The 25,773-nt window shown below is 47.8% G+C and overlaps 1 protein-coding gene across 2 annotated transcripts in view; it reads right to left on the bottom strand.

Moving 5' to 3' along the window:
• The window catches only part of NPAS2 (neuronal PAS domain protein 2), a 151,495-nt gene that overhangs the window by 73,349 nt on the left and 52,373 nt on the right, over window positions 1-25,773 (bottom strand). The window contains exons 1-2 of one of the 2 annotated variants that reach the window (XM_035001804.1): window positions 21,715-22,540; window positions 7,617-7,670 (exon numbers count right to left, since the gene is read on the bottom strand). In XM_035001804.1, the coding sequence (XP_034857695.1) occupies window positions 7,617-7,648 (32 nt within the window). In that variant the 5' untranslated portion in view covers window positions 7,649-7,670; window positions 21,715-22,540. Of the gene's footprint in view, window positions 1-7,616; window positions 7,671-21,714; window positions 22,541-25,773 lie in introns of those variants that run through there. The other variant, XM_035001803.1, reaches the window with a different exon arrangement.

Below are 25,773 nucleotides of genomic sequence, written 5' to 3'. Positions count from 1 at the left end.
GAGGCAGGCTCAATCCCATGACCCATGAGATCACAACCCTAGCAGAAACCAAGAGTGGACACTCAACCGACCAAGTCACCCAGGTGCCCCTCCAGCCCACCATCTTTGAGCTGCTCTAGCCAAGACTCTAGCCAGGGAACAGGGATAAGCATTCCCTGCCAGGCCCTACCCACGCTGAAGATCCATGGGCAAATGAATGCTGTCACTTGAATCCTGTACATTTTGGAGAGGTTTGTTATCCAGTAACAGATACGTAGGAGAGCTAATGCCTAAGGCAAAGACTCAGTGATGCCCAAGATTCCTTCTAGACCAGGAATTCTGGCATATCACAACTGGGCTAACTAGTTCCACATTATAGGACGAGACAGAAACCGATCAGCATGTAGACTCGTCCTCTCAAACCTGAGAATTATAAACGGAGCAAAATGAACCTGTCTGAGAAGGCTTATCAGGATTGGGTCTTAGGCTTCTTTTGAAATCTCCACAAAAGGCTTTGGGGAACCTGAAACAGAGGGAGTGGTTGAAGAAGGAATTCACAGTTTCTTGTAGAATTGAAATATATCAAGTAGGTGCTCACTGTCAACATCCAGGGAGGCAACTGTGACAAAGGCAATGCTCAGAGGCATGACATAAATTTTAAATATCCTCCACAGTAAGACAGTCCTATCCATGAAAGGTTAACTTCCACGAAGAATCAATTAGAGTCTGATCAGCCACATGAACAAAGACCTTATAAGAGGATTCCTCTTGGGCGCCTGGGTGGCTCAGTCGTTAAGCGTCTGCCTTCAGCTCAGGTCATGATCCCGGGGTCCTGGGATCGAGCCCCACATCGGGCTCCCTGCTTGCCGGGAAGCCTGCTTCTCCCTCTCCCACACCCCCTGCTTGTGTTCCCTCTCTCGCTGTCTCTCTCTCTGTCAAATAAATAAAATCTTTATAAAAAAAAAAAAAAAGAGGATTCCTCTTAAAACTTGATGGGCATTGTAGAAAAACGAGATGGGAAATATGTCAAAATATTAACAGTGGCTCTCTATAGATAGTGATGGTTATAAATGAGTTTGTTGACTGCTTTAAACATTTCAGTAGTTTTCAAATGTTTTGGTGTTTTTTCATATGTAAGAAAATGTGTAAAAATGATGGGAATAAAGTTGATATAAGTTGGGCAAAGGGTCTTCCATGGAAAATCATGAAGAATTATTTAGAGAAAAAAGAAGAACTATGGCCAGGGAAGGTTATTTTGTTGTTACTAATTTGGGGTTTTTTTCCCAGAGAATTTTTTAAATTCACAGTTACATAAAATGGAACAGATTTTGGGTTATTTGTTAATTGCTGTCTTAGCACTTTTAATGTGCTAAGGAGCCCTGAAACTCTCCAAAAGGGAGGGAAAAGTAAACAGCATGGCCCAAACTTGTTTTCAGGGGCATTTCCTCAGATTAGTGTTCCCCATTCTGGGAAATTCTGGCATAAAGCAAGGTCCCTTTCAGGTCAGAGCAGTCCCCTCCTATGCCCAGGCCTGGGTCCTCAGGACAGGTGCACACCTCCTCATGTCCATAAGCCAGGCAGCCTCCTGCACCCCCAGACGGTGGGGGCTGAGGACACCACTGAGCTCAGGAGCTCAGTTCAAAGAGAGAATGTCACCTGGGTGTGTGGAGAGAGAAGTCACCCCGTGTGGCGCTAGATGGGTCAGGCTGGTGCTGCCCTCATCTCATGGAGAATTCTAGAGTATGTTTTCTACTGCAGAGACTTGGCGAAGGGTTTGTGGGATCACTGAGCTCAGCCGGTGCTATTCTTTTCTCCTGAGATGTAACCGGGACATTTTTACTCTTAACCAGAGTTATCAGAAAATGTTGAGGCCCAAATGGGAAGTTGGCCTAATTTTCCAGTGATTTTTACTTAACGGTCACACAGGGAGAATTTCACAGGAGCACAAGCCTTAGCAATTTGTCCCTGAAATTCTCAAACGAATATTTAGCTTTTCCTGCAGAAAAGAAGCATTTTCAAAATAGTGGACTTCAGACCATCCTTTTTCAACTTAAAATTTATTGAAATCATTGAAAGGGCCTTTAGTGAATTCCTCTGCCTCAGATGCTCCCAGAGAGGTTCTGGGTGTCCCTGGGCAAGGACTTTCCCAAGTTTCTAAGCCTACTAGGCACACAGTTCTCCTTCTGACAATTCTTCTTAGCCGACCAAAGTACCCCACCAGGGTAGAAGCCAAGAGCCCCGAATAGAGGGAGGCCCCCTTTCCATTCTGCTGTTTACTGGGCCACAGTAAGAATTAGCATTCTGCCTGCGAGTGCGGTTCTACTTTTTCCCTTTGTTTGGAATACAGAATCACTCATCTGGAAATTACAGGGCAATATAAATGAATCATGTGTCCTGATACCTCTATGTTCTTGCAAAGCCCGCTGCTGCCTTAATCACCAAATAAAACAAACAGAAAGGAAGTCTCAAACATTTTTTACTGCCATCTCCCCCCTGTGTCGGGGCTTATGATGATGTGCATAACTCCCAATCAAGAGCCTATGAAGGAAAATCACAGCATAATTAGCACTATCGGCTCCAGCTGGAAACATCGACATATCATGAATAGGGCCAGGCTTTTCATTCTGCACCAAGCCTGCACCCAGGGGCATCAGCAAGCATGCGTGGAGCTGGAGTCCTGCAAGCGGGCTACGACCTTCATGGATCAGACCAGCTTTTCCTTTCAGACCTACAGAATTTACCTCCAGAGAAATGAAACAATAAAACGAGGTCGGTCTCCTCCTCTTAACCATATTCCTCTCCACGGAAGAGCACTTGGCTGAGAAATAGAGCTTATGAATTCTGATCATCATCCCAGCTCTGCTCAACACAGACCCTGCAGGATATGTTTCCTCCTTTATGCTTGTTTTCCAGAATGCCTCTCTGTCTTGCCCAAAGCCCTCTGAGGGCAAGGTAATGCTATGTATCCTCCTCTTTTTCTTCCACTTGCTTAGTATATTACTTAGTTAACAAATATTGACGGGAGGGTGACTGAATGCCCTCAGTCATTGAGAGGTCCACATTGATAAAGTACCCCCGGGGGAACCAGGAGAAATGAGCAGCCTCCCAATGGCTAAAGCTTTTCCTTCTGCAACACTCGGCTTCTGCAAAAGTGCATGTATGGGCTCTTGGTTGTGGTGCTGGATCTCCCTCTTGCCTGACGTTAGCTTGTGTGTGCAAACCAGCATTCACCCTAACGAGAACCCCAAGAATTGGCTCCTTTTGCCTGACACTCTTCATTCTTATTAATAAAAGGCACTACCTAATCTAATCTCACTACCCGTCTTCCCTCCCGCAACACAAATACACACGGTTATGGAAACAAAACTTCCCAGCTGGTAGGAGATGATGTCACTTTAACGAATGCTGACGAACTAGTCAATATGGGACAAAAGGAAGAGGCCACCACGAATGAGTTTCTTCTTAGTGTTCCGTTCTCTCACGACACAGAGTAAGCTGTACTTTACAATACTGCAAAGTTACAGAAACTGGCTTTCTTCGGGAAGAGAGGATTCCTACGGCACTTTCTGCCCCCTACCCCTTGCGCACGTGCTCAGCCAAAAGGCTCCCATTTACTGACTGTCATGAGATGTTGTTAGGAGCCCAGTCTTGGAATATTGCCTGAATTTGAATCCCTGCCTGGCACTGACTGGGACTGTGTGGTCCCACGCCTCGGCTTTCTCGGCTGTAAAATGGGGCTAATGATAACCGAGCTTGTGGGGTTGCTGTGAGGATCAGAGAGGTCATGCCTGCAAAATGCTGCAGGCCCACAGTGAGGGCTCCGGACACCTTAGCATTCCTTGTTAGCTCCGTGCCCTCCGCAGTGTGTCACGGGCTTACACGCAGCTGCGTTTAATTCTGCAGGAACCCTACCAAGAGGTTGGGGCTATCATCACCCCCATTTCACAGAGGAAGAAACCGCAGCTAAGAGAAGTGCAGTAGCTCATCTGAGGACAGAAAGTAAAAGTGTCAGGAGTCAAAGCAGGCCTGTCTCATTCTAAGCTGTGCACTTCCTGCCCGTCACACCGCTTCCTGGATGACCACGCACACACACACACACACACACACACCACAAAACTACATCACACCAGAATTAGAAATGCAGGTGTATGACTGGACCACAAAATGGTCCATTGGGAACCTCGATTCCAAATGTCTCTCCATCAAACTGTTTCCTTTTTGAGTTCAAGGCTGGTGTTTTTGCATCTTCCCTCAAGAAAACAGCAAACAGTTCTGACACACAATGGGCACTCAATACTCCCTGGATTTGCAGGGGAATTCACAGAAGAAAGTGGAACTTGTCTTGGTTCAGAATACTTGATCAAACAATCCAAACAAACCAGGAATTCCCTAAAGCTCTGGAAACCTTGCCCAACAGAGCGCGTGTTTTCCGCAGACAATAAGGGTTTTGAGCTGAAGCCGAGCATTTCTAATCTCATCAAAAAAACCCATGTTGAGTGCAAACTATTCCTATCAGGCCTCCAGGTGGGATTAGGGGAAGGGCCTCTCATGCTGTTACAAAGCCTGCTAGAATGGGAAGCTTCAAAACGGATATAATCTTAGGACTGTGGTTGTTTTTTCCTGGTTTTTCCCACGTGTTATGAGGGCCGCTGCATTACTGCTGGTATTCTGGCAAAAGGATCTGGGTATTACCAAACATTCTAGACCTGTTTCCCCCTCTGAGGTCAAGAGGGGGTGAGGGCTAGCCAGCAGCCTCACTACCCCGTATGTGTGCATGGAGGTTCCCAAACAGGCAGTGTGGGGGTGTGGGTGTCCACGGCTCAAAGCAAACAGGAGTGGGAATGAATGGAAAGAAACTGCATAAGACCTGATTTATTGCTAAGAACTTTTAGCTAAGATTTTATTGGACTGTGTCTATCTGGTGACCCCTGAGTATGGGAGAATTTCATCTCCTCTGGATTTCGAGGTAAGCACTGCAGTGGAGGCAGGGCTGGGGCCGGGGGGCCGGGAGGTGACACGAAGATGAGGATGGCAGAAGCAAACTCCCACTGACTTCAGAGTCACGCTGTGACAGAGCGCTCAGTCTGGGCCTGCCAGAAAGGCTGATAGTCCCTGCGTGAAGGGATGTGCTCGTGGTCCGGGGAATAAGAACAGAGTCTGAGATTAGGAAGCCTAAAGTTCACTTCCACTTCTGCCACTTGTTCGAGCTTTATGATGTTTGACCAGGTACTGAGCCTTAGTTCCTCATCCATAGAATGGGAATAACAGTGAAATACACCTCAAAGGAATGTTGAGATGATAGGAGAGAATGCACAGAAAAGTACTTAGCATCAAAGGCTTAGGGCACCCAGGAAGCACTCTGTGACTGCCGGCCATCACTGCTGACCTTTTCATGATGCTGACAAGAATACCCTGTCAATGTATTAATCACCCTGGAGGAGGGCAGGGCGGAAGTGACTGCCTGGTGTTGCAGGTGAGAAAGTGGTAGCTGAGAGAGGGGAGGGTGTGCTGGAATTCGCGAGCTGGGACAGGGCTGGTGTCCACCTCTGCACCCAATCCACGGCTCCCTGCGAGGAGACCAAGAGGCCAAACACCCAGAGGGAAGAACCGGGAGCCAGCCTGCCCATGAGAGAGGGCAGGAGGATTCCATTCTCGTCTGGTCTGGGTTAGTCTGTTCATCCACTTGTTACTTGGGACCACACGGATTTTGCGACCCTTGGAGGTTGTGGCATAAGGTTTGAGAAGCAACGCTGTGGGGAGCATGTTACTTCAGAATAAACTGGGGTATTATTTGAATTGTTGTCTATTTAGATTTTTATTGGAGAACATTTTCTTTTCCTTTATTTATTTATTTTTTAAAGATTTTATTTATTTATTTGAGACAGAGAGAATGAGAGAGAGAGAGCACATGAGAGGCGGGAGGGTCAGAGGCAGAAGCAGGCTCCCTGCCGAGCAGGGAGCCCGATGCGGGACTCGATCCAGGGACTCCAGGATCATGACCTGAGCTGAAGGCAGTCGCTTAACCAACTGAGCCACCCAGGTGCCCCTTCTTTTCCTTTTTTTTAAAAAAAGATTTTATTTATTTTAGAGACAGAGAGATAGCATGAGCAGGAGGGGCAGAGGGAGAGGGAGAGAGAATCTCAAGCAGATTCCACACTGAGCGCAGAGCCTGGCATGGGGCTCCATCTCAAGACCCCGAGATCATGACGTGAGCCGAAACCAAGAGTCAGACACCCACCGACTGCACCACCCAGGTGCCCCGAGAAAATCTTCAAACATGGAAAGGTGGAGATAAGTGTACGATGAACTGCCCCGTTTCAACAATCCTCGCTCTGGGCCCACCATGTTTCACCCATACCTCTGGCCATTTCCCCTGCTCCCTGATTTTTCTCTAAGGAAATACTTGGGAAATTGACAAGCAAGGCAGACTCCCCCTGTGCCCTGCAATTCACGGCTGGCGGGTCTGGAGTGGCTGAGGACTTGTTCTCATGGCTGCCACCCTTCCCCCCAACAGGAGCCATGGAAGGCAGACACTGAACTGGGGGACCTCTGAGGCTCCACCATTTACGAGTGGAGGATTCTCTAAGTGAAAACCAGGCAGTGGGTTCTGTGAAGGGAAGCAGGCAAACCCTTTAGCTCTGCAGCAGTCTGAGAGCCTGTCACAGAGGCCTGGGGGACCTGCCACACACACACACACGCACACAGTGGTGGGAACAGAAAGAGATGAGACCAGAGGAAGAAGGTTCGTCCTCGGCCTGAGTGAAGGCTTTCCCCGGAGAGCACACTCTATTGCCAGGCATATCACCAGCAGCCTGATGGTCTGTAGTCACCTACCAACTGCCTCCATTCACCTGTGTCCTCCTCATGTCCCCTTTATTTCCCCGAAGCCTAGCACAGTAACTGCCCCTGGGGGCGGATTGTGTGACGTCGAGAATATTCGAAGGCTCTTTTCCTTCAAACTGTCAACTCCATGACTCCACACACAGTAGGTATTCAGTAAATGGCCAGTGGAGGAATAAGCAAGGATAGGGTTATAATAGCTCGGACACACCAGCTACCAAGCTAGAATTTCTGGCCAACTCCTCGACCACATAAGGTATGGGATCTCCAAGTACGGATGAAGAAACTGAGGCAGGGTGTATGGAAGCGCTTAGTGCACGAGGATGATTATTACTATGTGCTCAATGTGTGGGAAAGATGATTCCTGTTATTGTCCCAAGCCAGGCAGCTCCCACAGTGGGGCCAGGATTTGAACCCAGGCGTGCCTGGTTCCAGCCAGGCTGCCTTCCCGAGCAGTGTCTGTGCTGGAAAAGTGGTAACCAGTGGCCTCTGAAAGGAGACCCGGGTCACCAGGGTTAATACACAAACATGTGAAAAATAAAACCACTTGGCAAGTCCCAGACGATGAGGAATTTCAGGACAAGGAACAAAATCGAGGGAGCTGGTATACATTTCTTTTTTAGTAGAGCAACTGCAATATATCAAGGACAGTGGATACCAAGAGCATGTCTCCCCGCACCCCCACCCCCCCAAGCCTGGCTTGCTGGTGCTCTCATCCATGCGGAGCGAGGACAAGCATGCTTGAGCCTGGCAGACCACACGAAACGCGCCGAGGCAGGAAAGCCCTGCCTTCTTACCTCTTTGCCCTGTCTTTCTCATCTTCATCCATTAGATTTTCTATGCAGTTTTTCCTGCAAAAAAGAACAGATGATTATTGTTCTGCTTCTAGACCTTTCTTACAGGTCTGTCTGGGTGTCACCGTTTTGTTCTTATCTAACCCACAAGCCTGAACCCAGAGCTTCCCAAACTTTTTGGTTCCAGCAAAACCCTTTACACTCTCAACAATTACTGAGGACACTGCAGAGCTCTTGTGTACGCGGGTCCAAACTGAGAAATCTTAAATACGCAAGCACTCATTCCAATAGATGTCAGAGACGTGCTGTCATCAGAAGTCAAAAGAGCTTCTAGAAATGTTCACTGTATATTCACCAGAGTAAAAAAAAAGGCAAAGAATGTGTTAATATTAGGAAAGTTGTTTTGACCTCCCGGACCCCCCAGGGGTCCCCAGATCACGCTTTGACAATTGTTGTCTAGACCCAGCTCAATGAAGTATCTGTTTATCTCAGACCTTAAACCTGCAAGGTGCCCGTGACATTGTAAAGGACAGACAGCATTTATATATCTGTTCATTCAAATACACAAACCCCTCTTGCATGCAGCCAGGACAAAACAGGGCCCGAAAGAACTATAATCCACAGTCCATCCTTTAAGGCATTTACACTTCCCTAGACAGTCAAGGCACACAGATGTGAAAAATTAAGTAACAATCCAGGAATGTTCTTACAGCCCAAAGTCATCAGAGACTACCTCACCGCCCAGAGCCTACGCTCTTCCCAGGCGGCTGGCTGGATGTCTTAAGCCTCACAGATCCGGGTCCCTCTGCCACACGCAGGCCTATGAGTCTTCAGGGGGAACTGGAGGTGAAAGCTGTGGTGGTCGAGAGGGCAGAGTGGCCGGGATCAGGGTGGGGACCTCGGGAAGAGCTGAGTCACCATTGCCCACACGCTTCTGTTCTCAGAGGGCCTGAGGTCAGTACTCCAAACCCGACACTTTGCGAACGCACTAACAGTCTCAATACTTCAAGTTGTAGATACGTTTTAATGGCGCCAATGAATCTTTGTCTAAGATAATCTGGTTGGGCGACTTTGGTCTGATACGTGCACAGGGACGGGTGTGAGCTGGACGTGGAGGGAGAATTTTGCAGCTCCGCATGCTTACACTCAGTTTGTCTACACACACACTCCATTCAGTCAACGGCAGCCATGTTTTAGTGATAGATGTGCGAGACACGCCATTAAGCAGTTGAGGCTTGTATCATAATTGAGACGGGGTTACCGCCTCTGTAAACGGGCATGTGCTTCATGTTTTCCAGATGGAATCTGTTCCAAGTTTTAAGACATGAAAAATGTGGTGTCAAGTTAGTGATGCACTACCCCAGGAAAGGGCCGGCTACGCATGTGTCCAGGGCGTGAGCGCGGACCCAGCCAAGCCGAGCCCTTCACCAGGTGCCCCCAGACAGAGCAGGTTCATGGGAGGGATGTGGGCTTTAAGCTGCTTTCCTGAGGTTCCGGGATCCTGGGATTACTGGGATTACTGGGATTGCTTAGTCAAAATGAAAACTTACAAGTGACTATAATAGCTGTTCTTTATCAACCCCATCTTCTCTGTTTTATATTTGTTGGTCCTTAAACATTTCCTGAATCCATGAAGCCTTGATCACTTACACATACTCTCTCTTCTTCCTTATCCCTCCCAATTCCTTGCCTGATTCTTGTTCACTTGACTCCTGTCTATGCTATTCTGCTCAGTCTGTGTGAAGAGACGGCGCCTAAGCCAAGTTCCCCGGGAGTACCTGCCATGGGAGCTCCACACCTACTGAGCCTATTGTCTCCCATGCCCTCCCCATGGTTTTGTTTTTAAGATTTTATTTATTTATTTGAGAGAGAAAGAGAGAGCGAGCAAGCGTGAGCAGTGGGGGAGGGGCAGAGGGAGAGGGAGAGGCAGACACCTCGCTGAGCAGGGAGCCCGATTCCAGAACTCTGAGATCATGACCTGAGCGGAAGGCAAGGCTGACGTTTAACCTACTGAGTCACCCAGGAGCCCCTCCATGATTTTTTGTTTTGTTTTGTTTTGTTTTGGTACTAAAAAAACTGTGGTGAAATACACATTACATAAAATGTGTCACTTTTTTTTTTTTTAAGATTATTTATTTATTTATTTGACAGAGAGAGACACAGTGAGAGAGGGAACACAAGCAGGGGGAGTAGGAGAGGGAGAAGCAGGCTTCCCGCCAAGCAGGGAGCCCGATCGGGGCTCTATCCCAGGACCCTGGGATCATGACCTGAGCTGAAGGCAGATGCTTTAACGACTGAGCCACCCAGGTGCCCCAAAACGTGTCACACTTAAGTGGATAGTTCAGGGGGTTAAGTGCATTCACACTGTTGTGCAACCATCACCACCATCTCCAGAACTCCCTTCATCTTGCAAAACTGCAACTCTGTGTCTATCAATCTCTAACTCCCCATTCCCTCTCCCCCAGACCCTGCACTCCGCTTCCTGTCTCTATGCATCTCTACATCCCTCATGTAAGTGGAATCATACAGTATTGTCCTTCTGTGGTAAGCTTATTTCAATCTTAGCATAATGTCCTTAAGGTTTATCACGTCATAGCGTATATGGGGATTTTCTTCCTTTTTAAGGCTGAATAATATTCCACTATGTGTTTATAGGAAGTATGGTTCATACATAGCAAAAAAGCAGTCAAGAGACATTGTCCCTGAGGAAACCCAGACCCTGGACTTACGAGGCAAAGATTTTTAAAGCAGCTATTATAAATACAGTAAAAAACATGAGGAAGTTATGGCTAAAGAACTAAAGAAAATTATGAGAAATTTATCCAGTCATCCATCCACGCATACTGAGTGGCTTCCACCTTTTGATTATCACGAGCAGTGCTGCTATGAACACGGCTGTACCCCCCACCCTTGTATTTTTAAGCCATCCTTTTATTTCATGATGTGGAGGAGCTAGACAGGGCCCAAAGGCACGTAAGCGAGGGGGTCAAAGGGAAGAAAATTTTTTCTGTGAGCTCTGGTTAAAAGAACAGCAGAGAAGTCTAAGAGGTGGAAACTACTCTTCTCAACTGAATAGTTTGCAATGAGAAGGATTTTGAGCAGCGATTTTTTTTTTTAGGATCACACAGAGCCAGGAAAGAGAAAATGGGGCTCAAATGAAGGCAGAGAAGATTCTGTCTGGAGCTAAGAAAATAACTGTTGATGTGATTAACAATGGAGGGAAGCTATAGAATCTTTACTCAGGACAACCACATGTTCTAAGTGCCTTAGACATTTATGAGATCTATTGGTCAAAATTCCAACAGGAAACGGGACTTTGCGACAAAGCTGTGGGCGGGGTCTAGGGGAACCAAGAGGGACGGTGTAGTTACCTAGGGTTGGTATCAGACAAGCTGTTAACATCTCCGAGCGTGAAGGGACCACAGGGAAACAGTTTCCCAAACCTGGAAGGAGTGTGTCACATAGGGGAGGGGACATTTGGTGGAAGGACGCAGCCAGCCTGAAGAAATCTTTTCATTAAGAGGAGAGTCAAGGGAATAAATACCTCACCTCTCTCTCCGCCTGTCCCATTTACTGCTGGTGTCTCCTATTGGCTACATACACTACCCAGAACGCTGAGGCAGGGAGCCCATGATGTCATCAGTGTGGGGAAACCCCAGGTGCAGAGAGAAGGGTGGAGAGGTGTGAAGGGGAACAGGAAGGCTACCCAGCATGCCAGTAATGTTCATTCCTGAGAGGCTCTTCCAGTTCTGGGTTTCTTGGATTTTCTGGAACACAAACTATTTGGAATCTTTTAAAACCTTTTACATTTCCCCCAATTTGAAGGATAGGCACCTGCATCTAGGAACTAAACTTTCAAGAAATAATAACACGATAATGATCAGAGGCTGAGGAAAGAGAGCCTGGCAGAGAAGATCCTTGAAACTATTTAAGCCACAAAATCAGTAATGATAGAGTGTAACCCACAGAAGACACTATTCATGAGTCCATACTGATACAAATAAACAAATAAATACAGGGGCGGTTGGTGTGTGTGTGGGGGGGCAGATCTCCCTTACACAAGAACTCCAATTCATAAATGTTGAAGGAATGAATACAGGAAACAGAAAATCACCATCAGTACCCCATAAGAATAATTGTTGCAGGCAAGATCCATTGATGGATGCTGGAATTAATACACAAAAGTTTGAGAAGAATCAGGATATCTGCATAGTTTAAACTATCTCCCTCAATATTTTTATTAGTTACAAGGGAGAATGGTAACTTTACAAGTGGAGAAGGTTGGCAGACACCACCTTCCCTAGGGGGCAAAATTAACATCAGCAGTATAAGTTATACTCAAGTCTTTTGGTGGAGATAAGTGCTCGTTCTCTTGAGTGCTTATACTTAGGAGTGTAACTGCTGTATCATAGGGTAGCCGTATGCTTAGTTTATTAAAAACTGCCAACTGTTTTCCAAAGTGACTGTACAGTTTTACATTTGCACCAGGAGCATGTGAGAGTTCCAGTGGCTCCTCATTCTTGCCAACACTTGGTATTGGTTTCTTACTTCTAGTTATTCTAGTGGATATGTTGTGGTATCTCACTGGGATTTGAATTTGCATTTCCCTCATGATTGATGATGCTGAGTATCTTTTCATGCGCTTATTGACCACTGAGATAGCTTCTTTTGTGAGATGTCTATTCAAGGTTTTTTGCCTATTTTTTCTTTCTTCTTAAAACTTGGGCTGTTTGTCTTCCTTGTCCTGATTTGTAGAAGTTTCTCTCTTATGCATATAGGACTTTGCCAGATCTAGAGATCAATTTGTGAGCATTTTCTCCAAGTCTGTGGCTGGCCTTTTCACTTTCTTTCTTTTTTTTTTTTTTTTAAGATTTTATTTACTTATTTGACAGAGAGAGACACAGTGAGAGAGGGAACACAAGCAGGGGGGAGGGAGAAGCAGGCTTCCCGTGGAGCAAGGAGCCTGATGCGGGGCTCCATCCCAGGACCCTGGGATCATGACCTGAGCTGAAGGCAGACGCTTAACAACTGAGCCACCCAGGCGCCCCTGGCCTTTTCACTTTCTTGATGGTGTCTTTTAAATATGATAAAGTCCAGTTCATAAATTTTTAATTTCATGGTCAGTGATTTTTGTGTCCCCAGAAATCTTTGCCACTTCAATATCATGAAGAATTGCCGTTTTCTTCTAGAAGCTTTATCATTTTAGCTTTTACATTAAGATCTATAGTCCATTGTAAATTAAATTTTTTCCTCTCCAATCTGGACATTTAGGTACTCCAGGATCATTTATTGAAAAGTCCACACTTCTTAAATATTTTCTTAGTTTTTACCTAATGTCCTTTTCCTGTCCCAAGATCTCATCTAGGACATCACATTACACTTAATCATTGTGTCTTCTTAGGCGTCCCATAGACATGATAGTTTCTCACATTCTCCTTTTGGATGACCTTGACAATTCAGGGGAGTAGCTGTAGAATGTCCCTCAATTTGGGTTTGTCTGATGTTTTTCTCACAGGCTGGGCATATGGGTTTTTAGGAGGAAGCCCACAGTGGCCAAGTGCCATTCTTATGACATCATATAAAGGGTATTAACAGCATCTATCACTGTGACATTGGCCTTAACCACCTGGCTGAGGTAGTGCTAAACTTATCTTTAAACTGCATGTTAGTGACATTTTTACATAGTATGTGCAATAATTTTCTTCAACTTCCAAGATACCCCTTTTCCAGATGAAGAATTGCTAAATTTAAAGTGGTAGTTCCAGTTATCAATCTCAAAAAAGTACAATGAATATACTATCTTCTCTGTTTTTAGGTCTTGATACATAATCATTGAACTTTGATCAGATGGACAAATGGGTCCATTGCTTTCAACTTAGAGGCACTTCACCTGGAAACATATAGAGCACATGATTTGAAGACAGCTAACCTGCTGTTTAGGGAAACTTATTCTGCTTCCCAACTCTGTGGCATCTTGTATTTGTCTATCTTTATGCCAGTTCTACGCGATCTTAACTCCTCTGGCTTTATCGGGATTCTTGGTAGCAATGTAGTGTGAGCTTTCCAATTTTGTGCTTCTTATTTAAGATTCTTGGCTATTCTAGGTCTTTGCATTTCCTTGCAAATTTTTGGAATTTACATTGTCAGTTTCTATAAAAATGCCTGCTGCAACCTTGATTGGGATTGTGTTGAATCTAGATTGTGTAGAATCTAATTTGGGAAAAATTGAAGCTTAAGCATGCTGAGGCCTCTGATCCTTGCATGTGGCTTCTCTCTGCAAAGAGGTAACGGAGTGTATTCAGTGAAGCACTAATGTGATGTTCAGTGATTCAACAGGTAGTTCCCAAGAGCCAGGCAACCTGCAAAGCCCCGGCTCTCATGGCTCTTAGAGGGTGGGGGGCAGGTAGAGGGGAGTGCGGGCAAGCCACAAGCAAGTACATAAGTAAACACTGTCAGCTGCTTATAACTTCTGTGGAGAAAAATAAAGGAGACTCCCTGGCGGCGGGGGGTGGTGGGGTGGGGTAGGGGTGGGGAGTGCTGTTGTGGGCTGGAGTCTTGCTCTAGTGTTTTAGGGAGTCATAGAAGGCCCACAAATAAGACCACATTTGAACTATGAACTGAGGGAAGTGAGCCATGGGCATACATACCAGCGAGACTGGACAAAGTTTATCTTTTGCTCTGGGTGAATGGGAAGGCACCTGAGGTTCTGATCAGAGAGGCGAGAGATAGCTCCCTCAGAGGACAGCTGCAATTCTAGAAAGAATTAAGTCTGTACATGTGAAAGCACCCAGCGCAAGCCTGGCCCACAGCCAACACTCAAAATCAGGTGATCTTCTTTGATGGCAAGGATGAGACATAACGCATCTTTACACATGCCATGATGTCCAGCCCTGCTCCTTACCCATATTGCGTGCTCAATAAGTATCTGAGGAATGAAGGAGAGAAGGAAGGGAGGGACAGACAGGCAGAGAGGAGGAAAGGAAGGTCAGAGCCAGAGCCAACCCTTTCTGAATTCTGGTGTGATTGACTAACACCGACTCCCACAGATCTCTCAATGACCATGGTTAATCCAGAATGACAGTACTCACAAAGTACATTTAAAGCGACAACTATGTCCTAATGACTAAAAGTTAAAACAAACACTGCCGTGTGTGCAGGAGCTATTAACTAAAGGTAAAAGCCACTCGGACTCGTCAAAGGGGCCAATGGCTCCCTCATCGACCCTCAGCCAGGACAAAAGTCTGAAAAATCAGAATCTCATTTTATCTCCATCCGGTTCTATGGGGAGAATGGGCTGGCTCTGGTTACCTCCCCTTACGAATCAGGAGGCACCACCCAAGGGTGGAAGGGCTGCGTGACCTGCCCATGGACACAGGGCCTGCGGGCAGAGCCCACCCTGGGCTGTGCCTTCTTGGAGCGGACTCAGGCACTTCACCCACAGCCTGCCGCGCATATGTGGGCTTCTGACTTCAGAGCCAGGCTCATTTAAATTTCAGTTCCAACCCACTTACTCTATGACCTTGAGCAAGTCCCTAAACTTCCTGAGTTTCAGTTTCCCTCATTCCTAAAGTGAGGCTGACACCCACCAGGCAGAGATGGTGTGAGCCGTCAATGAGAAGTATGTCTGCATGCATGGGTGCAAAACGGACCAGCGGGATGCCTGCAACCAGGCCTCAAGGGGAATCCTGTCCATCCCACGCCTGCCTCCCGTAACGGGCCTAGCCTTTACATTCCCACTGGGGGCCTGAGCCCCTGCTAAGGCAGGTGACTCCAGGCTCGTTCTTTCTTCTTAGCGCCCTTAAATTTCAATGAACACACTCTCTGCACAGCAGGAAGGTCACAGCAGGGTGAATGGAGCCACACAGACCTAACATTTCCGAGAGGTGCTCCCGACCACAGAAAGGGAGGACTGTGTGGGTGGGAAGAGTATGTTACCAGCCGAGAGGCACCCACAGATGGGTGCTTCTGCCCCACCTCCAGAGACCACGTGTGGCTGCCAGCAAGCTGGGTGGTTGGAGACCGCCAAGCAGGATGGGGTGGGTAAAGCGCCTTGGGCTAGGCCCAGGAAGCAGCCCAGCTGCCGAATCGAAGCAAGGCCAGTGAGCACGGGCTGGGCCCCACCCGCTGCTAGAGGAGGCAAAGCTAGTGGGACACACGGGGTCTCTGAGCTCCTGGGGCTGGCATCCACCTCTGGGAAGAGGAAAAGGCCGTGGTGGCCTGGAGTCGCCAAGCTGAAGCCCTGCTTCTGCCCTTCAGCTGCTCTGTGCGACCTTGGGCAAGGAGGTGTGCTTCCCGTCCTCGTGCCTCACCTGGGACAGTAGGGCCTTCTTCATTGCGCGGTGACAAGAAGAAAATGAGAGAATTGGTGAGAAACCCCCAGCACAGGTCCCGGGCACATATAAATCCTCAAAAATGTCTAGCTACTATTGATCACAATATCAGTAATGATAATAAGCTAAATAGTAGGCAGTAGAAACTGGTACTTAAGCCTATAAAATGTCTTTGATCAGAGTGGGATTATTGTTCCTGTCTACCAGAGTTGAAAAGTGTGTGTGGGGGGGGGGCATGGCAGAAAGACAGACAGACATGCCCACACACTGCCTGGAGTGGTGGCCCTGCCCAAGGTGGCGGGTGGTAACTCAGCAGAGACCTAGGTCGTTGTCAGGCTGGGAGGGAGGGAAAGAAGGGAACGGGATAAACACAGAATGACTGAGGGAGGATGTCCTCAAGAAATGGCTACTGACCTTAATTGAACTGAAGAACAAAAGTGAGGTCTGCAAGTGACATTTTCATTACCTAGGTGAAATTTCTACACTAAGGGTTCTGGAACGTTCTTTATCACAGCCACCTACTGCCCTATAACGGATTGAAATTCTGGCCCTTGGTGAACAGTGGCCAACAAATGGCAGCGTGCTTGTTTTCTCATGGCACATCTGCCCTGGGTCCCACAGTGTGTCAGCAGTGAGATGGGAGGCAAATGAATCATTTAGGCAAAAGCAGCTGTAAACAATATGTAAATGAATGGGTGTGGTTGTGTTCCAATAAAACTTTATTTACAAAAACAGGCTGGGGGCCAGATAGAACCCCTAGAATCACTACTCAGCCTTCCTCTTCAGGGTCTTTTACTTTCTAACTTTTTGTACAGCCAGGATAAGCCAGTGGGTCATTCCATATCATCTTGAATTTTCTTCCAAATGACTATTATAAGCCTGTTCTGTTGCAAGGCCATTGTTTTTATAAAATGAAATCATGACATTTTCAAATTGGCTGAGAAATGGTTTGAATTATAGGACCCAACTTATCTGGAGAATCCTAATATTCCTTCCCACCGTACTGACCAAACCTGGTGAATTTAGTTCATTAAAAAGAAAAAAAAAATATTAAAAACAAGAATGTGTTGAAATCAAAAGGGGCGATACCAAACACACGCATTCCCCCCCCCATCCACTGGGGTTTATTTACTGTCAACAGTGAGTGTGCCTTCTGTCCTCCCAGTCAGCCGCTGGTGAGGGGACCACATGTCGTTTCAGATTAACATCTCTATCTTCTATGTGCGAACTTGGTAACAATTTTTCCTCATTATATTTAAGAAATAGAAAGGCTTTGAAAAACAGTCACCGATGAACTGCCATGCTTACTTGTCTCCCTTTGTCCTTTGGGGGAGGCTAGGAAATAACTTCCACATTTTAATTCTTCCTCTCCAGGGAATGTTGTTTTGGTTGCAATGATTCATTTGCTGGGGGAAAAAAATAGCTTTTCTAAAGGAAACGGGCAGTAAAAATCTGAGCGCCACCCGCTCCTACAGTCCGAATTCCCCTCCAACTGAGAAATGCTCTCCACACTCTGGCACATCCAGCAACTTGGAAAATGCATGGTGGACAGGCCCATCCATCGTCCCCCTGGCCACTCCGGCGAGTCCCCCATGCAGCTGTGCCTCCAGAGCCTTGCTGGGGGGCCTCACTGGGCCCGGTTCCCAGATGTCACCGAGATGAGACCCCCCACCTCAGCGAGCTTCCACGAACACACAAGAATTGATACCACAAGCTTCTCCACGGTCAACACTTCGGCTTTATCTGTCAGTTAGGATCATGAGTCCCGCTTCCAAGGGTCTGATGATTCATTATTCAGGGAAAGAGCAATGAGGGAGGGGATAGAGAAAGAAACTTCGTTATTAAGTAAATTTACAATGACATCATTCGGTCAGCAAAGAACTTCCAAAATAAAAAGCATCTCGATATCTGGATATTAGGTTCATCCTCGCAGGACCTATTATTCTTGCAACCTTTGGATCTTATGTTCCAATCACTTCAGATTCCTTTCAGAGGGCCCCTTTATAAAGAGTTTAGCCTTCACAGCGAAAACCTGAGTCAACTAGAGAATCCGATGGGGGACAGTGTGTGGTCAGGGTGTGGACAATAGATGCCTATAAAAATCAGCAAGAGGGGAACAGGAGATTTATGAGTCATGCTCAGAGCTGAGTCAGTGAAAGCCTTTGTTGGGAACCACTCGTCAGCTGCCACTGACAAACTGAAATGGATCCATAAAACCCTGCTCCAGCCAACATCTCCCCTCCATGTAACCGTTGGTACTAATGCTCCTTCCGGCCTGGGAACACTCATCCTCATTGTGCTCAAGTTTGCAAGGAGAGCCAAAGGAATAGATGCCCTTGAAATAAGAGGCCAGGCCTGTTTTGGACACCCAGGCTGTGGAATTTGGGGTTTCACATCAGAGCTTCAAATAATGTTTAATCAAAGTGTGGGATGTTTCACGTGAACTGCCAACGGTGGGAGGCAACACAATTAATTTGGGAGCCGACAGGATCTAAGTTCGAACGTCCTTTGCCTTCCTCCCTTCACAGCGTGGTGGCCTGGACAGAGCCTCGAGAAGGACTACCTCACTGCAAATGCGGGATGATGCCCACTTTCCCCCGTCCATGTGAGACCCAGGAGGGCAGCTCACCCCTGCAAAGCACTTAGCAAGGGATGGTGGGCGAGAAAGCTGAATCGCCTCCTTTTTTCACAGCACGGAGGTCAGAAACCTGACTCTGTGGTGAGAGCAGGCCCGGACCTTCAGAGCTGCACACCTAACACCATACGCCTCATTGGTACAAACGGCCTTACGTTGCGTTGCCTTCCCTCTCCTCTCATTGACAGATTTTTCTTTTCTTTACAGTTTCAATGGGGAATGCAGTCTGCTGTCTGTGAAAAGCCAGGCAGCTCCTGCCAAGCCCGTGGGCTGATCAGAGGCCATGGGAGCACTCTTCGTGCTGTGAGACCCTATGGTGACTCGTTGTATTGACCGTGTTCACTTTTCACAGGTATCCCCAGAGTTAGAGCCCCCCTGGTGTTCCTGCTGTTGGCTCCCTGTGGTACAATTCAGCTGGGAATAACTCCCCCCAGGGAGGGGCTGCTGGCCTGTGGGGTCTTCCTCTGCGGTGGGGAGTGCTGACAGGTGCATCCAAGCCGCCTGGACAGGCCTCCCCACCCGACCCGAGTCTGGTTGTATCTGGTGCCCACGGTCGGGAAATGGGCCTTGACCACTGACACCCAGACCTGTTGAAGCAGAGGGTGGCCTCGTGCCTGCTCAAAGTGACCGCTCCTGTCCTGGGTGCCCCGCCCCGCGTGTGCCTCTGTGAGCACGCAGTGCATAGACTGAGCCAGTCACCAATGCCACAAGGGGCCCAGCCAGGGGGCGCCCCGAGGAGAGGTCCAGCCCCCCCACGGCAAGCAGCCTCTAACTGGGGGAGGGGCAGAAGGAAAAGGGGTGTCCCTGCCAGTGAACAAGCTGCCTTCATGAGATGTAAAGCAGGAAGGTTCTGTAGAAACAATTCCATGTCTGGATGCCCCACCAGCTTTGGATGGAGGGTGATTTCCAACATAGACTCATGTCCTTCCCTCCCTCGCTGGACACCTGCCTTCCATTTTCCCTTCCAGAAACACACAGCCCCTTGCACACACGGAGTCTGAGGAAAGGCCTGCCCTACAGACACAAACACAGACCAAGAAGCCCCAACCCCGCGAGAGAAGAGGCTCCGAGCACTTCCACCAGGAAGACCTCAGCCGACGGTAGGGGAATCACTACCCGAGACAGGCTTGTTCATCAAGCGAGCAGAGAGTTGTCAGCAGGTCCAAAAAGGCCCGACTTTCACACCATTTAAAGGCCAACTGGGTTGTGCCCTGGCAGGACTAGAAACCTCCAGTTTCCCCACTTTGTACATTCAGATATTCATGTTGTAAATGAAAGGTATTTTAGAAGATCTCTCCTCCCATCTGGCCCGATAACACTGAAGAAACTGCGAGAGAAAGTAGAAGTCTGTTTTTTCTTTTTTAAAGCAAAGCCTGCGTTCTCGCCTCTCCTGCATGTCCAATGAAGTGACCCCGGGAAATGCACCATTCGCCCTCTGGCCTGACCCTCCCGGGGGGTGGCGCCTTCGCGGTGTCCAGGAGGGTTTCAGACACGAGCCCCATGGTGAGGACGGCTCCGTCAGGGCTTCGCCATCGGAAAGGGCAGGCCCAGGACACCGTTCATAAGGCATTTTGCTATGCACAAATACAGGAGGAGTTAGTGACAAAGATAAAGCGCTAGCTTCTGGCTTTCTCGTATGTCAGCTTATTTAATCATGCCTATCTGATCCCACGAGTTTCTTCCCCGAACAACTCTAACAGACACTATCCTACGCCCACAAGCAGCAACGCAGCAAGATTTCAGCAAAGAATAAAAGCAGTAAGTGTGTGTTATGTGTTGGCAGGGGGGATATGCACACCTACTAATGCACACTCCCCTTGGCTCGGAGGACACACTCCACGTTCTGGAGTGTGGCATCCATGCTCAGCCCTGGACTGACCAGCTGCCACCCCCTGTCACACCGTCCCCTCCTCCATCCTCGTCCCCTCACAACTACACTGGCAACACCATCCTCTTCCTCCCTCCACCTTGGTCCCATCCAAGGCTAGGGAAGCACCCCTACTCCCGCCCCCACGTCTGCCATCCTTACCTCATTACAATCTCTATTTGTTTCTGCGAGGCCTCGGCCTTAGCCGGTCACCCCTGTGTCCCCCTGCCCCCGCCACACACACACTAGAAGGTAGCCCCCTCCAGGGAGGGCAAGCACAGTTCCCATCCTCTCTGCGTCTCAGCAAGCAGAGGTTCCTGGGGCTCAGTACAGGTCCCCAGTAAGGAGATACGTGGCCAAAGAGCTTCCATTTAGAAATCTGTTTTTAAAGTTTGGAGAGAAGCCTTGGTTCCCCACACCACAGGATCTCCAGGAGACAGGCCGAACTGGGACACAGGATGCCCTGCACTTGGACCTGTCCCCGCATCACCTCGGGTGCTGGGCCCTAACCCTTTAGACTAATGGAAAGCAGGGCAAACAGATTAAACCACGTTCACCCAGAAGACTGCCATCTGTACGACTCGGAAAGCTCCTTGCTCTGCCCAGCCCCTCTGGACAACGCTAAACAGGCTTAGCCTGCTGTGGGCAAACAGGAAAAGTAGGTCAGCTCAGCAGCACCAAGCACCGTTGATGAACTACTGATGTGCGTGCCGGCTCACAGCCCAGGCCGGGCGGCTCGGGGCAGCCTCCAGGGGGCAGCCAGGGGACCCAGGTAATGAGGGAAATTCAAAGAAAGCTGCAGAGTTGGTTTAAAAGAAAAAAAAAAAAAAAAAAAAACCTGCACAAAAAGGACAGTGTGGCCTGACACCCACTGCCACTTTCCTGTCTTCAAAAGGCAAATCCATTCGAGTCACTGCCGCCAGGCCTTCCTCCACCTGCCGCCTCTTCCCCCCCAACACCCCCACGGCTCCCGGTGATCACCAGATGCTCGCTGGGGGCAAGGACAGATTTGGGTGGGCGGCGCCAGGACCAGCGGGCCCAGGAGCCCCGCGCTGGAGAGGGGGCGCTCTCCTGTTGCTGTGTCCCCCGCGTTTGGTCCAGCCTGCAGCTGTCCAGACGGAAAACCCACCCCTTCGGGCCTCTTGGGCTCAGACGCTGGACAAAGCCCTGGACATGATGAGGCAAATTCCCCCGAGGCCCAGGTGATCTAACCTACTTCTAGGAGCTGATGTCTGAAATCCGGTTTTCTCAGAAGGGCCCAGCACAAACCTGGAGGTGAAGCTGGGGTCCCGGGGGGTCAGGTCCTGCTCCCCAGGACTCCCAGGAGGGACAGGACCCCTAGCTCAACCCTCAAATAGTTTACTGGTGCCCCCAGAGCAGGAACAAACAGAAGTTAGTCTTTGGCGGGGGGGGGGTCCCAGAGAAGTTTCTCCACAGAGCGGTGGCCTTGTGTCTCAGGCCAGGCCTCGGTGACAGAATCTGTAAATGCAGATATGTATAATTTTTAGAAGGCTTTCTTCTAAAATGCTGGACATTGTTCCCTCTTTATTTCAGTTCTGTGACAGAGGTATCACAAGGTCTTGTCAATAAACCTTTTAGAAACACTCAGCTGTGAAACCCCATGACTTTGAGAACGTTCACCCACCCTCTTTCAGAAACGACCTGACCTGAAAATGTTTCTCTTTAGCATTTTCAAGAACAAAAAGGCAGAAAGGGCATCCCTCGGCCTTTGCAAGTCAGTCCTTCCTTCCTTCTTCCTCCTGGCCCTTGAGCCTTTGTTCACGCATTCACTTAGCACATAGCTGTGCCCTGGACGGATGAGGATCCGCGGGCAAAGAGGCAACAACGCAGCGTTGTTCAAAACGCGGCTCTGACATTTCACTAGCTGAGTGACCTCAGGCAAGTTACTGCACCTCTCTCTGCCTTCACAGAGCAGCTGAGACTTAAGGACACAATACCCGTAAAGCACCTCAAATGTGAGCTCAATTAATGTTAGCTCAGGCGGTTGTTACAACAGCAATCCTAGGAACCATTCAAAAGGTGGGGCACCTGGGCGGCTCAGATGGTTAAGTGTCTGCCTTCGGCTCAGGTTATGATCTCCAGGTCCTGGGATCGAGCCCCGCGTCGGGCTCCCTGCTCAGCAGGGAGTCTGCTTCTCCCTCTTCCTCTGCCTCCCCAGGGCTCCTGCTCTCTCTCTCTCTGTCTCAAATGAATAAAAAGAAATTCTTAAAAAATAAAGGTGCTATTTCACATTTAAATGACACTAATCATGGACATCAATTAGCTTATTTTTTAAATTGCAAAGATATTTACCAGCTACCAGGAAACCCACAAAACAAGTCCTTTTAAATGTCCCTTGCAATCCAAAAGGTTCCTGTACTAAGGGACTTGAGCTTGCATAAGAGTATTTTCCTGAAGAGCTGGTGATAAACAACATTTCTGTGAACTGAATCATACTTTAAATGTGTGAGTGGCTCAGGGCCCACGCGCTGGAGGAGTGCAGAATCCTACCCTCACTAATGATCCTTCTGCAGTGCAAAGCTCATCACCCCCAATTAGTCTGCTTAACAGAGTATCGTACACCTGCTTTCCATTAGGGCCACGACTAACTGCAATTTTTTTTTTAAACTTTGTAATTCGGGGTAAAATTGGGGGAAGGTTGGATTCCTTCTATGGTTTTAAATAATTAATTTTACATTTTTAGCCATATTTAACGAAGTTGGAAGTGAAGTGCTGTTCAAATACATGGAGTGCACATTAGTCAAATCTACTCTTCAATGATTATTAATTCAGTGCAGCCGCAGCATCTCAAAGCATGTCTGATTTACTTGCTTAACTAAGTAATTCTGTATGTTTAGTGGTGTTACATTCTTATCTTTACCTAAATTAAATCATGCAGTTTTCAATCCCCCGAGTAGACTAAATTCTTGAGTCTAAGAAAAAACAATCAGATTCTTTAGAACAAAACTAAACAATCACTCCAAGGTCACACTAACATTTTTGGATGTCGTAAATGTAAACACATAAATTTCATTTTTTGCAAACTTGTTTGAAGGAAAAGGAAGCCAACAGACAAATAAATAAAACAAAAGGCGATGTCTGGTTTGAATGAAAACATGTACAGATTTTCTCATTGTTTTCTGACGGAGAAGCAATGCATATTTGTTGCAATTCATTCCTTCTTTCATTAAGAATAAAAAGGTAGGGGCGCCTGGGTGGCTCAGTCGTTAAGCATCTGCCTTCGGCTCAGGTCATGATCCCAGCGTCCTGGGATCGAGCCCCGCATCGGGCTCCCTGCTCAGCCGGAAGCCTGCTTCTCCCTCTCCCACTCCCCCTGCTTGTGTTCCCTCTTTCGCTGTGTTTCTGTCAAATAAATAAAATCTTAAAAAAAAAAAATAATAAAAAAGTAAAGGATCTTAGACCACTTCTCATTAAATAAAGTCAAGCTCTCTATTATACGGGTATTATATATGTGTGTATACATGAAATTAAATATATATATAATTTAAAAAATAAAACGGCAATAAGAATTACTAGATCCTTCCTCTTTCTCCTAGAAATATTTTCTCTCTTCTTTACCGACACTCTCACTCATTTGAGATTTCTTCCTCCTTCACGTGGTTTAAAGTGTTTATTCTGCCTTGCTCCAGAGGAGAAGCCAAGTTCATGACTACGTAGGAACGACACCAGGCCAGCCCCCTCTGGGGAGTGGTCCGTCTCTGGCCCTACACTTGCAAACATTTGGAGGTTATAAAATATTATATTAACAACATCATAGCCCTTCTTAGCCATGATCACAAGTGAGGTTTTAACAATGTATGGGTGTGTGTGTGTGCGTGTGCGTGTGCGGGCGCGCACACGCACGTGGCATTCCCATATGTTGTTGCATGGCAACATGGTAAGATGGCAACATAGTAAGATTTACACTGCTGTGAGGCCAAGAATCCCAGGGGCAGGAAGAACACCCCGCATCAGAGAGGGGATTGTGGTGAGTTGTGCAAAGCATATGCTTTCCTCTTTCTGTTGTCTCTTATCTTGGTTTGCTTTCTGATAAGTTCCTAAGTGCCCTCGTACCGCCAGGAGGAGAAGACTGAGAGTGTGACTTGGGTTTAGACAAAGAGGAAGGAACTGAATTCAGGAAGAACAGCCTCATAGAAACTTTAAAATGCTGAAAAACCGAGTGGTTTCATGCACGAGCAAGCAGCTTGAACAATGACCCACAGAGCTGGTAGCCACAGATCTGGGTTTGGAAACCAGAATTCAGAACCAGGGTAAAGTTCTCTCAAACACCTTCCCTGCCCTTGGGGGACTTTTAAGGGGCAGGATGAGGAGATAGGAGGCCAGAGCTGGGCTCCCCATGCTAGGAGCTGCTCTTCTTTCTGCAAATTCACAAATGGCCTCAGGGCCACACACCACCATCCAGGGGAGTGAGAGAGACAGGAAGACTGCTCTGTGTGATGGGGCCTCATCAGCGGGAAGGTGTAACCCCGTTTTTGGACTATCTTTGTGTTATCTTAACCCTGGGTACCTAACTCCTTCATATCCTGGAGCATGTGGCTGCCTGACGTTCAGGTCTGTGCAGCTACGGAGTGTGTCTCTGACACGCCCCTCCGCAAATGAGTCCGACATAGGTCATGGGCACGACTTCCGGTCTTCTGTCAGGTGCTGATGCTCTCAGTCGGGGATGACTAGAATATGAATCCATTCTGACCCTGTAGGACCTTGCTTGCACCACCTGTGACCAAGTTTGCTGATGGCCTGGCATAAACACAGTCACTGATGACAACATCCAGCCCTGGTGGATCCCAAAAGTCTTTTGTTTTTTAGACGGGGGTCAGTTAAAAAAAAATTTAACCTTCTATCTGAAAGTTGGTATTAAAGAAGTAAAATGGCAATCGTTGTGGGTTGTCTGTGCTGTGATGTCTGGGTGCAAATTCTTCCTCTATTTGTTTCTATTCCAGTCCATTGCAGACTCTGGTGTCCTTGTAGGATGATTAGCTATGCTTCATGTGTAGGGCGCACATGACTCCAAGTGATTTCCCACTGGTTAGGTTGGTTTCCTTTTCTTACAGATCAAAGCAACCTCTACTTCCAAGTCTGTCTGATTTCACGCTGATTCCTTTAAAAGGAATTCAGATAAACAGAACAGGCTCCTCCCCTTGCCCAGCCAAGGAGCTGTCTGCTCCGCACTTTGAAGCTTCCAGAGAGAAAGTATGAGAGTGTGCATGTGCATGTGACTTCATACAGGCGAGACAGAGGGTCGCTGGGTCACACAGCTCTAGAATACAACGTGAACCATGCCTCCCCCATTTGGGGATGCACAGTAGC

The sequence above is a fragment of the Mirounga leonina genome, unplaced genomic scaffold, assembly GCF_011800145.1.
Source record: "Mirounga leonina isolate KUSES-001 unplaced genomic scaffold, KU_Mleo_1.0 Mir_125, whole genome shotgun sequence".
Taxonomy (NCBI): Eukaryota; Metazoa; Chordata; class Mammalia; order Carnivora; family Phocidae; genus Mirounga; species Mirounga leonina.
Note: the sequence above shows the minus strand (reverse complement) of the source record. Positions and strands in the feature narration are given on the sequence as shown.